The 15,942-nt window shown below is 35.6% G+C and overlaps 1 protein-coding gene across 1 annotated transcript; it reads left to right on the forward strand.

The window, feature by feature from the left end:
• The first annotated feature begins 486 nt into the window (after nucleotides 1-486).
• Nucleotides 487-15,101, forward strand: LOC123654064 (armadillo segment polarity protein). The gene is made up of 14 exons (XM_045590024.1): nucleotides 487-538; nucleotides 1,023-1,147; nucleotides 1,806-1,911; nucleotides 2,002-2,212; nucleotides 2,397-2,979; nucleotides 3,246-3,392; nucleotides 3,555-3,677; nucleotides 4,595-4,765; nucleotides 8,237-8,407; nucleotides 8,864-9,070; nucleotides 10,051-10,165; nucleotides 10,876-11,030; nucleotides 11,778-11,844; nucleotides 14,935-15,101. The coding sequence occupies exons 1-14, from the start codon at nucleotides 502-504 to the stop codon at nucleotides 15,099-15,101; spliced, it is 2,385 nt and encodes a 794-aa protein (XP_045445980.1). The 5' UTR covers nucleotides 487-501.
• The last annotated feature ends 841 nt before the right edge of the window (nucleotides 15,102-15,942 follow it).

Raw genomic sequence — 15,942 nt, forward strand, 5'->3', positions numbered from 1 at the left:
GGAGTAAGGGAGAAATAATAAAAGCTTCCTGTCATAGACGAACAATGCCGATAACTGACGAACACGACGCCATATTGTAATGTCAGGTTAGGCGAAGGTGGAGAAAGCACTCGCTTTTTATTTACTAAGTTTGTCGAAATAAACGCATATTTTTAGTTATAAATTGTTTCAACTTCAACGGTATGTATCAACGAACAAGTACAAATAGCCATAATACATAACACTTTATGGACATCCAAGTTTCCAATAAATAAATTTTGTAATATTTATCGGGTGTGGTATTCAGTTCATCTTAAATAGGAACATTGTTTATTTTGTATTAATCGCACGTATCCGTTAAATTCATTAAATAAGTTATATATTGTAGTTTTTATGGTGAGAAATGAGGCCGTTCCGTAAATTATTAAATTGTTTATAAATCAATATCAGCGGCTGCGTCGTGAACGATCTTCATAGTTTGTTTTTTATAGGCGCAGGGTGCATCGTTGCATCCGCTAAACCATGAGCTATCAGATACCATCGTCTCAGAGTCGAACGAGTAAGTATTTATTAATTTCACAACTTGTTAAATACGTAAAAATTAATTAGAAACTCACAAAACATGACTATGATTGTTGTGACTCATACTTCAGTTATTGCTTAAAGATAGGATAGGACGGTGAACTACATTCCATATTCACATAATCTTATACGACTGACAATCATTTCTAACATATGTTTATCTAGTCGCGGTGTTTCTAGTTTAACTCCTCCGAAACGGCTTGACCGGTTCTCATGAAATTTTGTGTGCATATTGGGTAGGTCTGAGAATCGAACAACATCTATTTTTCATACCCCGAAGTTATAAGGGGAGGGGGGATTAAGGGGTTAATAACACATATAGCGAAACGTTTGTGGGGTCAGCTAGTATACTTATATTTATTATTCCTGTATTAAAAGAGGTAAATTTACAATAGATATTTAGATAATATACAATAATGTAAATTTTTTGAGTAGAAGCCAATTTGTAACATATTTTGCAGTGTCTCACAGTAATTATGGTGGGTCTGATGTACCAATGGCACCGAGCAAGGAACAACAGACGCTCATGTGGCAACAGAATTCATACCTGGTTGATTCTGGTATTAACTCTGGAGCAGCTACTCAGGTAATTTAAAATTAAAAAAATAAACAATTAAAAGAACTAGAAATACCTGATTACATCACACGACATGAAATTTGTGATGATCTTTGTTCTGATTACTCTTTTATACTATCCTAATAATTGATGTATTCACACAAAAATATGTCCATACAAAAATATTTTGTAGCATATACAGTTACAAAATGAGTATAATTAAGAAATTATAGATCTATTAATAAATGGTATAAAACTGTTAATAGATGTGGATCTTGTAATAATGATGTTTTGTTTTTCCGTATTTAAAATTAATTGTCATTCAAAGATGGTAATTAAAGTCATAAATTATAAATGCAAATTGGTCAATTTATATTATTTTAGTGTCTACACATTCATTTTAAGTCTTTTTTTTTTTTTCTTTTTAAAATTTATAATTTATTAATTTCAAAATAATCTTACCATGTTGTTGAAAAATAAATTACATAAAATAAAGAAACAGAATGACAATTTGCAATGCAACTTTCATTCAAAGCTTCAATCACTAAACAAATCTAGTAAGAATATTCATCATTCCCTTTTTAATGATAACTAATTAGCCTTTATTAATAAATTAGATAACTTCAGAATTAACCTTTTTTGTATTCAATATTGGATGTGAAAGTAAACACTTTAATTATGTTTACAGGTGCCATCACTTACTGGCAAAGAGGATGATGAAATGGAAGGGGATCAACTCATGTTTGATCTGGACCAAGGGTTTGCTCAGGGGTTTACGCAGGAACAAGTTGATGGTTTGTTAATACATACTATTTACAAAAATTATTTATTTTTGATTACCCTAGATCTACAATTTTTTGTATAAAATTTGTTTTATTTGTCAGATATGAACCAGCAGTTATCACAAACTCGTTCTCAAAGAGTCCGTGCGGCTATGTTCCCTGAAACCCTGGAAGAGGGTATTGAGATACCCTCGACTCAGCTGGACCCTGCACAACCCACTGCGGTCCAGCGTTTGGCCGAACCATCTCAGATGTTGAAACATGCTGTCGTCAACCTTATTAACTATCAAGATGATGCTGATTTGGCTACCAGGTAAGGATTATTATTCACCATAATCCTTGTTAATTTCATTCTAAAGCAGAAATCCAAATTTAAAACAAATATGTTTATTATCATATACACCTGATAGTGATCATTACTTATATTTGAAAATACATTTTTTATTAAATTGGGCTTATTTTAAAATACTTATTAATAAATTATGTTTAACATTTAGGGCTATCCCAGAGTTGATAAAGCTCTTGAATGATGAAGATCAAGTGGTGGTGTCTCAAGCTGCGATGATGGTTCATCAGTTGTCAAAGAAAGAGGCTTCACGTCATGCTATCATGAACTCACCTCAAATGGTTGCAGCTTTAGTGCGAGCTATTTCTAACAGCAATGATTTGGAAACCACTAAGGGTGCTGTTGGTACCTTGCACAACTTGTCTCATCATCGACAAGGTCTGCTAGCCATCTTCAAAAGCGGAGGAATACCTGCTTTAGTTAAACTTCTAAGCTCTCCAGTTGAATCTGTGCTTTTCTACGCAATCACAACCCTTCATAATCTACTGTTGCATCAAGATGGATCTAAAATGGCCGTACGTCTTGCTGGAGGTCTCCAGAAGATGGTAGCTCTACTACAAAGAAATAATGTAAAATTCCTAGCTATTGTCACAGATTGTTTGCAAATTTTGGCTTATGGAAATCAAGAATCTAAGCTAATTATCCTTGCTTCCCAAGGACCCATTGAATTAGTTCGCATTATGCGCTCTTACGACTATGAGAAGTTGTTGTGGACTACATCAAGAGTTCTTAAGGTAAATTTATAATTACTTCATTTAATTAGGTATTGTATTTACACAAGTGTCGCCCTTATAAATTATGACTGTCCCTCTGCTTGGCTTAAAAATATTAATCAGCCTCTCTCACTAGAAGCTACTGAAATTTATTTTCAAAATGTCATCTAAAATTATCAGATATCCTGACACTGTTCCTGTAACAGAAGATGATTTTTTAAGACAACAACTCTTACTTTTCTTGATAAGTAATTTTAATATGTTTGTGTTTAATACTTATTCTACAGGTGTTGTCAGTGTGCTCCAGTAACAAGCCAGCTATCGTCGAAGCTGGCGGTATGCAAGCTCTTGCCATGCATCTCGGTAATCCTAGTGGACGTTTAGTACAGAACTGCCTTTGGACATTGAGAAATCTTTCTGACGCTGCTACTAAGGTAAAATACACAAATAAATAAATAAATTGTTTATTTTTTAAATCACACATAATTATATTCAAATTTGAATCTTTAATATTATTCAGCTATTTGGTTTTGTATGTAATACACATACAACATTTATAATCGTTTCTTGTAATTAATATGTAATCATTTTTGCAGGTTGAAGGCTTGGAAGCGCTCCTTCAAAGCCTGGTTCAAGTTTTGGCTTCAACCGATGTTAACATAGTGACTTGTGCAGCTGGTATATTGTCGAACTTGACTTGTAACAACCAGAGAAATAAGGTATTTGGCTATTATTTCTAAGTTGATTTGTCTAAAAAAATTAAAGCTAAGCACAAAATGTTAATATGACATCTTCACTTTTCTTTTCCACATATGTCAATTAAATTAGTACTTCATTGTATAGCTGTTAGATGTGTCAAGTAGATGCTATATGTTTTTCATTGGTAATTTTTTTTTTTACAGAAATTTGTTATTATTTTACTAGTACTGTTATAGTCAATAGTAACATATAAGGGTTTTTTTTGTCTTTATAAGAGATGTCTCTCTCATTTTGTAACATTAGCAATTTTCAATTTTAACCAAAGAAATATGCAGTTGTCTGTGCAAACTTGTAACTTCTACATTAATAAGTTAAACTAATACTACTTTTTGTCTAGCACTAATTCATCACAATTGCTAAGGTGTGGAAAGTAATTTACATTCCAATAAACATAAGCAATTACTTCAGCTTTTGCAATATTATGTATACATTATATTGTTGAAGTAGGGCACAGCAGGATATACCTGCATCAAATCTGGGGCAGCTGTTCTGGGAAAGTACCCTTACAGAAGATCACAGTGAAATAACACTGCTCAAGCTATGTTGCATTCCTCTGGTGAGTAAGGTGGTCAGAGCTCGGAGATAGGAATGGCAACGCGCCTGTAATGCTTCTGGTGTTGCAGGTGTCCATAGGCCACAGTAACTGCTTACCATCTAACACTGCTCAAGCTATGTTGCATTCCTGTGGTGAGTAAGGTGGTCAGAGCTCGGAGATAAGAATGGCAACGCGCCTGTAATGCTTCTGGTGTTGCAGGTGTCCATAGGCCACAGTAACCGCTTACCATCAGGTGGACCGGGGGTATGGGGAGGGAGGTGCTTGTTTGCCAACCTATTCGTATAAAAACAAAAACATTGAAATTGTAATGTTTTATTCCAGGTGACAGTATGCCAAGCTGGTGGTGTGGATGCTCTTGTACGTACAGTAGTCTCAGCTGGAGACCGTGAAGAGATCACCGAACCAGCAGTTTGTGCCCTCAGACACCTTACGTCTCGTCACGTTGAGAGTGAAATGGCTCAAAATGCTGTCAGGCTACACTATGGGCTGCCTGTAAGATATTTTTTGAATAACATTCTATAAACAAAATATTTTATACAGCGGAAAGTGGGAAAGGTAGTGTAAGGGTTACTAGACACTCAGCAATGTATTTGTCTTTGCGATCTCATAAGCTCCCATCATTACAGGTAGATATCATTATCATTATATATATTGTATATATATAAAAGTAAGTTGATAAAAAGTGCGTGCCGATAAAGGGATAGCCCTTTATCCCCCGAACAAGAAAGTTCCCGTTTTAACCTAAAGGGCGTGTTTTTAAAGATAAAAGGGCTTTTCCAACCCTCGACTTGGAAATTAAGTGTAGTGACGCCATCTGTTGTCGAGTATTTGAACTTCATTCAGAACAACGATTATAGTCTATTTCACGTAAGATGGGTACGGTGACACATGTCAAATTAACTCTATAGTGAGGTGACCATGAATAATTAATTGATGTAATTCGATTATCGAGTACAAATGCGGTTAACCTTTAATCGATTATATAAAAAAAAAATTTTAACTGCTTATTAAAAATTAATCATCGCTATAGTGAATAAATAATATTTTAAGGGTGGTGTTAAACGCGAGAAATGAGAATATCGACAAACCCATTAACACAGCTCACGTGGCAAATTAATTGTCGTTCGCCTTTACTCTCCGGTACTTTAGTCGAAGAATGTGCAGTGTCGTCTGTCCATACTTTGCCAACAGTATGATTGGCGTTCAACCATGTCTAGTCAAGGAATACTACGTTGTTCCAAACCGTAATGTTTTTCGCCTTTTCTAAAAATGTCACAAAGTTTTCACGCACTTTTCTGTTTTTTAACTTTTTTTTATTTTATGGAAATCCAATTTTATTTAAAAGTCGCCATAACGATGTCACACTTCCATTAAATAATTTAGCACCTTTCAAAGACATTAATTATTGTAAAACTGTGGGCAACTCATTTCTCCGCTAATAATCATATTCAACCTCAACGACCAAACATTTATTTCCTTTGCCTCTTTTTGGGAGTCGATAACTTATTATCTTCCATATTGGTGTCACCATACTTTTCTTTACTTATTTTTGACACTAAGCTGTGTGGCTACGGCAATAAAGAATATAGCCACCAGCGTCTCTTCCCGTGGGTGTCGTAGGAGGCGACTAAGGGATAACACAGTTCCACTACCACCTTGAAACTTATAAAGCCGACCGATAGCGGCATAAACATTCAACTGCTGGCTTTGAAATACACAAGCCGAAGACAGGCAACAGCGTCTTCAGTGCGACAAAGCCGGCCCTGCGGTCACCAACCCGCCCAGCGTGGTGACTATAGGGAACACACATGAGTTCACGCCATTTTTTGGCACGAGCTTGTGGAGGCCTATGTCCAACAGTGGACTGCGATAGGCTGAAGTAATTTTTGACACTGTATTACGCCTAATTTCAAGTGCCTGTGCAACTCGATCCACTATGTGGTTGACAGATAATAATAGACCGCAATTTTCTCACTCCCGTTCAAAGTATTTCCGAAAGCGGACAACCAATTGACTGTTTGAAACGGAAAAAAAGAAGACTTTTGTTCTTTTCGGCATTTTACAGAACAGAACACACACACAAAATGAATAACTAAAAAAAATAATAACAGAACGTAATAACAATAAAACAGCAACAAATACAACTATAGCAACTGGCAAAACCAAAACACGGGAAGCATACAAGAGACAGAAAGTACTGATTGAGATATCTCGAGTCAGTGAGATGACGCGATTCACAAGATGGCCGTTACGATTATTTATTTTAGTCGATTACTACGTGTCAATCCCTATCATTAAACGTTTCGTTTCATGCCTATAATTTTAAGTTATCATTTTTTCTGTACCTTTTTTATTTTGTTTAAAATGTAAAAACGCATATATAAATACAATTCCAATCTAATCAAGCATTAATATTTGCTTTGGAAACTAATTGGTGATTTTTAAAAATGTATATTTATCCGATTTGTTGGAAATAGTGAGCGTGTATTGGAACATATCAAATGTCACCGTACCCATCCTATGTGAAATAGATAGTATTTGAGTTGCATTTCGAAAGGCGCTGCGAGCAATCGCAGCATGTGTAGTAAGTGCGCGAAATTTAAAATTCCAATTTCAATAGTCTTAAATTACATTTGTTACTATAGTAAAGTTATTAAATTTTATATATTTATACAGCAGTAGCTAACTTATATTTTCGACATAATTTTAGTTACTCAAATTAGTTTTGAAAACATTTTAAAATTTAAGTTTTTAAATTTCGCACCTTTACTACGTATGCTACAGCTGCAGAACCTATTGTTACGGCGGACGATAATGTCGAGAACATTCTAGAAGATGTGAGAAAGAAAATATTCTCAAACTTTCTCGAATATCCTAGAGCCTACTTCTCTGAATATGTAAGAGCCCATGTCACCCGCTAGAGTAAGTTCGAATTGAACAGCGAAACAAGCTATTTCGAAATGAAAAGGAAAGACGTTATTAAAAAAAAAAAAATAGGGATTGGAAATTTTTGTTAGATACCCGTGCGAAGCCGGGGCGGGAAACTAATTAATATATTAGAATGAATTTAGCCTTGCAAATGTACATCTATGGTAGAGATGAAACGGATATCTGGTAACTATCTGGTATCTGACCTATCCGGCGACTTGAATACTATCCGGCCGAATACTGGATAACTATATATACTTTTAGGTGATTAATTGCTTTATCATTGCACCCCCTCTCTTCCCGTGGCTATCGTAAGAGGCACTAAGAGATAACACAGTTCCACTCGGAACTTAAAAAGCCGACCGATGGCGGGATAACCAAGTGTGGGCTGGATGAGGATTTTGGAAAACTGGGATGTCTGGCACGAACTTGGGGATGCCTATGTCCAGCAGTGGACTGCAATAGGCTGAACTGACTGACTGACTGATTGAGTGAAGAGGTAGCAAGTGGTTTTGTTAGTCTTCGTAAATAAGGCCAATTTCAGAAAAAAAATGCTGCAAGTTGTTGAAAAAGGTGGTGTTTAGAATTAGCTGACCACCAAGAATAAGGGTCATAGTTGCGACCACTCGCATTGACTTAAGATAAAAGTCAAGCTCACATAATATCGCATTTCTTTCTTCACATTGAATCTGACTAGTATTGTTTTAATTTGCTACCACATCAAATCAATCCCAAAACGTGTCATCAGCTTTGCTAGATACAGTTTACTCTACTATCTCTTCTATTTTTTTAGCCGATGTTATGAAATTCCTATTCATTTCATCTCTAGTATATGGGGTTCCGTCGACCTTTGCGTTGAGAAATATTCTATGTATTATTTTGAGTCTAAGTATTTACATTTTAGGTTGTATTTTAAATGATGAATGAGTTCTAGAACAAGAGAGACTTCAACAGAACTGGACATGGAGCCCTAAGTAGTCGACTTCGCTGGTAGTAAAACGAATCGTCGTGCCTGTAGTCTGCTTGTGCTGGCAGGTGATAGTGAAGCTGCTGCAGCCGCCGTCGCGCTGGCCGCTGGTGAAGGCGGTGGTGGGGCTGGTGCGCAACCTGGCGCTGTGCCCCGCCAACCACGCGCCGCTGCGCGAGCACGGCGCCGTGCACCACCTCGTGCGCCTGCTGCTGCGCGCCTTCAACGACACGCAGCGGGTGAGTGACCTCTCGAGAGTGACTTGATCATATCCACTACTACTAGTAATTTACAAAGGTTTCCCACATCAAAAAAAAAAAAAAAACAATCTAGATATCTTAATGTAGTTTAGCATTATTCTATAATATAAAAATGAGTCGCTGAATGTGTTGCTAAGCGCAAAACTCGAGAACGGTTGGACCGATTTCGCTAATTCTTTTTTTAAAATATTCCTTGAAGTACGAGGATGGTTCTTACGGAGAGGAAAATTCTAAAAAAAAAAAAAATTTTAAATTTCCTGAAAAAGTCTAAAAACAACACTTTTCTATACTCCCATACAAAAGATTTGTGATAATACTTAAAAGTCAATTTGAACTTTAATACCAGACGATAAAGTTTGTGTTAGGCGATACGAAGTTCGCCGGGTCAGCTAGTTTGTTATAAAAGTCGATACTAATACGGTGGTGGCGCGGCAGCAGCGCGGCTCGGTGGCGGGCGGCGTGGGCGGCGGCGGCGCGGGCGGCGCGTACGCGGACGGCGTGCGCATGGAGGAGATCGTGGAGGGCGCGGTGGGCGCGCTGCACATCCTGGCGCGCGAGGGGCTCAACCGCGCGCTCATCCGCCAGCAGAGCGTCGTGCCCATCTTCGTGCAGCTGCTGTTCAACGAGATCGAGAACATACAGGTGCCGCAGTGTCTTGTGTAGTTCCAACAATCGCCTTACGAGTAGCGTGCATCAGTATTTGTAACTTCAAATCACATGTTTGAATCATCAAAGTGAGTCAAATCGCTTTTGTAATTTAATACCCATATTCTCAATTGATACTATTATTATGAATAAACATATATGTTACTTTTATTTTATTGCTTAAGGACCATTAATCATTTGAGGATCGAAAGGGAAGGAAATAGCGAAATCAAATGATAGAGGGGGTTGGGGTGGGGTGTATTGAGTATTTATTTTTCGTTAAAGGCATAACCATGCTCAATTTTCTAAAATTTAATCAGATTGTATGTGTGTACTAAAATATATTTTATGTGTGTATTTAAACAATATTCTGATTTTTTTTTTTAATTTTTGTTTCACAAAAAATACACTTGATTTTTGTGTGTGTGTGTTGGAGGGAGTAATCTAAAACCTCTCCGATATCACTAAAGGGGTTAAAATTTGCTAAAAACATCACATGATTTATGGTATTATACAGATAATGAAGCCTGCCGCAAAGCAGAATATATCCTACTCAAAATCTAAAGGATCTTGTCATGGTCTGTGTGTTTAACGTACCTCGAACACCTATAAATCCTACAGCGCCTTTATTATATGCCTGACATTTATTTAGATGACCCGGCAAACGTTGTACTGTACGAATATACCTTATAAATGTTTGTTCTGGTCTGGATTTTTATGCTTGTGCGTATTTTCGGATCTCCAACAGAAATAAATCCTAATTTGATTGTTACTACGTTATAACTGTACATTAAAAATATCTCTTGTGATAATTTTAGGGCCTTCTACTCGACTCACTGAAACTAATTCTATTTTCTTATTATAAAAATTTAATACCGAATTTCTCTAAAATATTTATGATTATTTCAAATAAATAGAAATTCGATCATCCACTGCCATTTTAAAATGTATTAATGTTAAAACAAATTACTCTCCAGCGTGTAGCGGCAGGCGTCCTCTGTGAGTTGGCAGCTGATAAAGAGGGAGCTGAGATGATAGAGGCTGAAGGCGCAACCGCTCCACTCACTGAATTACTGCATTCACGTAACGAAGGTAATATTTTTATTCTAGCATTGTGCAACGTAAACTTAAAAAAAATATGGAAAAAATGAATATGGACTAGTAACACCCCTTAGGACTTATAAAGGTGACCGATGACGGGATAACCATCCAACTGCTGGCTTTGAAATACACAGGCCGAAGACGGACAGCAGCGTCTTCGGTGCGATAAAACCAGCCCTACGGTCACCAACCCGCCTGCCTAGCGTTGTGACTATGGGCAACACACATGAGTTCACGCCAAAATTGGAGACACGCTTGTGGAGACCTGTGTCCAGCAGTGGACTGCGATAGGCTGAAGTGATGATGATGAGTAGCAAACATAATTGTAAATTCTAGACTTCTAAGTCTATTTAAAAAAAAAACTGTCATAAACATGTAGTATAGGTTCATTTACGAGAGTTGAGAACATTGCCTAGCTCATTGGTGCAGTTTGTAGTGACCGCTTTCTGCTCCAGGCAACCAGAGTCTGGGTGTAATATTTATAAACCTTTAACACAAGCATTAAGTTGCTAACTTTAGGAATGAAAAAAACAAAAAAAAATGTCACGAGTATAACTTGTATTTAATAACTCAAAGCCATATTTTTTTTAATAATGTCTAATATCTTAACACTTGTCCGTTTAATTTTTTTTAGTTTATATGACTACTTTAGGTTTCCAGTATTTCCACGTTTTAAATTACCTTATTAATAACTACCTCAGGGGTCGCAACGTACGCCGCTGCTGTTTTATTCCGTATGTCAGAAGATAAGCCTCACGACTATAAGAAGAGACTCTCAATGGAGTTGACTAATTCACTGTTCCGCGAAGATCACCAGATGTGGCCCAATGATCTCGCTATGCAACCTGATTTGCAAGTACGTATTTTTTAATAAAGCATCTATGTTTTTAATGTTTTCATGAAGCTTTGTATGGACTGTGTGTTATGTAAGACTACATCGTTTCACTGTTTCTAGAATAAAAATCAAAAATTTCCTTATTTAGTATTAACTTATGAATCGTCATTTTTTAAATTTAAATTATATTTTTTTATTCAATTAACTATGGTAAAGTGAAGCTACAACCAATTTGGAATGTTAATTGTAGAGTAGAATTGACAAGAAACTCCTGCAGTTACTCCTTTGGAAAACTGACAATTATTATAAATTTGAAATATTTGGACTAGCTTACATTACTAGCTGGACTATAGTTACATATGTCATCTTTTTTTAGTTTTTTATAAATTATCTTTAAAAACAAATTCTTCAATTTGTCTTCAATCCTTAAAACAAAGTTTTGGGTAATTATGGGCAATTTCTGGGCTATGATTGTGTGGGTATGACAAATTTAGTACTAGACTGAGTACTAATATCGAAAATATCAAATCATGGTAGAGTAATTAATATAACTGTATGCAATTAAAAGTGTTTTTATTTTGCTTTATTTTCTCATGAAAGTGTGATATGACCATTTTTACTTTCATTGTCAATTTAAGCCTTCAAAATTATTTTGCTGTGATTCTGATTGCATTTTTTTTTTTTTTTTGTTATAAATGGGCCTAATGTGAAATAATTTTGCCCGCTTTTATTTTGATTTCGACGTTTGATACTAAGTAACGTTGCTAGGATATGCTCGGGCCGGAACAAGGCTATGAGGGCTTGTATGGGACGAGGCCATCTTTTCACCAGCAAGGTAAGGATAAAAGTGTTCCACACTGTTTGGTTAAACTAACAAAATCACTAGTAGTATGTATGTATGTATGACGTATGTACCAGAATATAGATTTGTTTGAAATATTGTTTATTTATATTATATTCTCATTGGATGTAAATTAATTTTAAAGTGCTTAGTTTTTCATTGTACTGGCTTTTACTTTTTACGAATAGTTCGTTTTTTTATTTATTATTCTTATTTTTTTTAATAAGGTGAATACTACGCAGGTGCTAGGTAGTATATACCAATATAAAGCTGAAAGTTTGAGTTTAAACGCGCTATTCTCAAGAACTACTGGTTCGGATTGACATGTCTTTTTGTGTTGGATAGTCCATTTACCGATTAAGGCTATATAACATCGCGCTACGACCAATAGGAGCTGAGTATTCATAAGAAATCTTACGTAAACGGGAAAAATAATATTTTCAATAATTCTAGACTATTTTTTTCCTCAAATTAACACACTTGTCAAACCGCGGGCAGTTATGTATTAATTCGAACAATAGTTATAATGTAAAGTGATTATTTTGATTGCTGTTTGACAGGAAATCATTACGATCAAAAGATTCTCTTATTTATAAGACGATATGTTAATAATTTACTGACAACAAATTTACTAGAATTAGGTTATCGATGATTGAGATAATTTAAACAAATGTTATTTTTCATTTTTAATATTGATAACAATGTTGCTGTTATACAACTAACTAATCCATTGCAGTTCTTACTCTAATGTTGTACTTAGAAATCTGTTAGACAATTTCAAATTTGAGGTTTTGCTTTACTTGTCTGAATATTTTAACATAAAATGATATTTTATGGCCTACAACTTTCCATATGAATAGGCTTAATAAGTAAAAAGATATTAAAATTGGTCGTGAATATTTCGAGATTTGCACTTTAAAAAAAATAGTCCTGCCGTTTATAAATTAGTAATTTTACTATGTATAACATTTAATATAGGTAGTATATTATATTAGTTTACTAGCTAACCCCGCAAACGTTGTTTTGCCATATATGTTATAAAGCCCCTTAATCCCCCCAAAACCCCCCCACCCCCTTATAACTTAAGGGTATGAAAAATAGATGTTGTTCGATTCTCAGACCTACCCAATATGCACACAAAATTTCATGAGAATCGGTCAAGCCGTTTCGGAGGAGTTTAACTACAAACACCGCGACTCGAGAATTTTATATATTAGATAATAATTTATTTAGATTTAGATATTCTATTACATACGTCTCAACTTAGTTTCTAACATGTTGAATATTAAGTTTTTGTACATTGTAAAGTATGTAAGCACCCACGATTGTTGTTTGTATTTTTATCGTAAGAATGTTATAAAGTTTCTGTATAAATATATGTTTTTCTCTCTTCTTTACACGCAGCTTAATCCGGGACCTATATATCACTAAACACAGGTGATGGGAATCTTATTATTATGTTCGTTTCGTGTGTATTATTTAAGTATTCGTATATCGTTTGATATTTATTTAATATTTTACTAACATCTATAACGAGTTTGATATGTTATTGTACGAGAATGTGATTTTTCGCTTTTTGCTTCGTGAATTAACCATATTTGAAGCGATAGTTAACTAACGCTTTTGATTGTAATTCGTCAAAATAAAAAGTATATGTGACCTTTATTGGCATATTCTTTACATAACCGATGTTTCTTTGTTATAAAAATATATAGACATGTATTTATGTATTAAAATACATTGGTAATAGTTAAAAATGTTTGAGATTCCCTTTAAGTTCGAACTGAATGGCTACAGCAAAATTTTAATGGTAATCCATTATAATATGTTATATTAATCTTTTCCTCATAGAGACATGGCTTTTGTTTACATTTACAGACTATTTCGGGACGGTAGAATAAGTGGTAATATTAATAACTAAACATATGTTAATCTAAATAAGTGACTTCACATAAGTAGCACCTGAAATTCTTTTAAAACCCATAAATGTTAAGCATTACCCTTTTCCTTCATTTACCCTTTAACTAAAAATCGTTTTATTGATTGTTGTTGTTGATTCTTTGACTAGGTGAAGTTTATCAGTAAAATTTACTATGTAGTCATAATTTTTTTTTGTATTTGTAGCGTCAAGGTCATAAATAGAACTTTTTTAAAATGGTAAAAATGATTGGATTTTAGTAAAAAAAGTATAATTTATTGGCTTTCTGAGTGTTGCGTAATATTCAATTAAAATAGTCTACTGAGAGTGCTATTAAAAAGTGCTAAAATAACCTACAGTTGAAGCTTGCCTTTTAATTGATTTTTTTTGATCTAAACTTTAACAGCTGTAACACAACAATCATGAAGTTGAAAGAATTTTGTATTTCGATTACTATAAAATTAACGCTTACAAAAATGTTCTCATAAAAATTATAGTTTTTAAATCATTTGGAGATTTGAAACAGATGTATCTAAAACAAGCCGTTTACAATCTGTTACCTTCGATCGTTTAATATAGTAACGCCAATGTTGTACCTAATTTCGACACATTTCATCGTGATTGTGCGCTTGTGTGCTAGCATATATGGTTCAATTTTATTGTCTACGGACTTACAATCATATTTGTCAAAAAGTCGACCATGTCTTCTAAATTCTAATTCTCTTACATATCTCCCTAATTTTTGTATACATTATGTAAGAACGTACATCGCACTTTATACTTTTATTGCGTTCATATATTAACATGTTGTAATATATATTTTCAGCTGTGTGGCTACGGCACTAAAGAATTTAGCCACCCCCTCTCTTCCCGTGGGTGTCGTAAGAGGCGACTAAGGGATAACAAGGTTCCACAACCACCTTGGAACTTAAGAAGCCGACCGGTGGCGGGATAACCATCCAACTGCTGGCTTTGAAATACACAGGCCGAAGACGGGCAGCAGCGTCTTCGGTGCGACAAAGCCAGTACTGCGGTCACCAACCCGCCTGCCCAGCGTGGTGACTATGGGCAAAACACATGAGTTCACGTTATTTTTGGCGTAAACTTGTGGAGGCCTATGTCCAGCAGTGGACTGTATAGGCTGTAATGATAATATATATTTTCAGGTTACGATCAAATACCGATAGACTCAATGCAGGGCCTCGAGATCGGCAGCGGTTTCGGTATGGACATGGACATCGGCGAGGCGGACGGCGCGGGGGCCGACATCGCCTTCCCCGAGCCGCCGCACGACAACAACAACGTCGCCGCCTGGTACGACACCGACCTGTAGGCGATTCGTGATTTATGATTCATGATTCACGATTCTAGATTCATGAATCATAATTCTAGATTCATGATTCATCGCTGTGCCGACCAGCACGACAACAACAACGTCACCGCCTGGTACGACACCGACCTGTAGGCGATTCGTGATTTATGATTCATGATTCACGATTCTAGATTCATGAATCATAATTCTAGATTCATGATTCATCGCTGTGCCGACCAGCACGACAACAACAACGTCGCCGCCTGGTACGACACCGACCTGTAGGCGATTCGCGATTTATGATTCATGACTCACGATTCTAGATTCATGAATCATAATTCTAGATTCATGATTCATCGCTGTGCCGACCACTTTACCGCAGCGTTACACGGACCTATAAAGTCCCGCAGGCTTACTCTTGAAACTCCTATTTGAAATTTAGGATTGGGATCGAGAACTTGTCAATCGGTACTCTTGAACACTACACTAGCGCACGATTTGACTCAATTACAGTGGAATTTTATGTAACTAATAGAAATTGGGATTTCACGATCTTAAACATTTTTTGCACTCTTGACAATATTTTGACGTTGACTATAGACTTGGAAATCGTGTTTGGGATCGAATTTACTCGTTTCAATAAAGTTAACTTTTTAGTGTTCGATTGTGTATCTTAAAGTGTCTTTTATTAGGATAATGGCGCGACTGGCGCTTATTTTTAACATATTAACTATGTATATTTTTATTTTATCAACAATATCACAATCACAGTATTTATTAAAATAGAACTAAATACTTAACAATTAGTCTTTTATCCCCTTTTAACCTAAGGTAGCAGGTTTTAAATATAAATCACAGTATT

This window comes from Melitaea cinxia, chromosome 5 (genome assembly GCF_905220565.1).
Source record: "Melitaea cinxia chromosome 5, ilMelCinx1.1, whole genome shotgun sequence".
NCBI lineage: Eukaryota > Metazoa > Arthropoda > Insecta > Lepidoptera > Nymphalidae > Melitaea > Melitaea cinxia.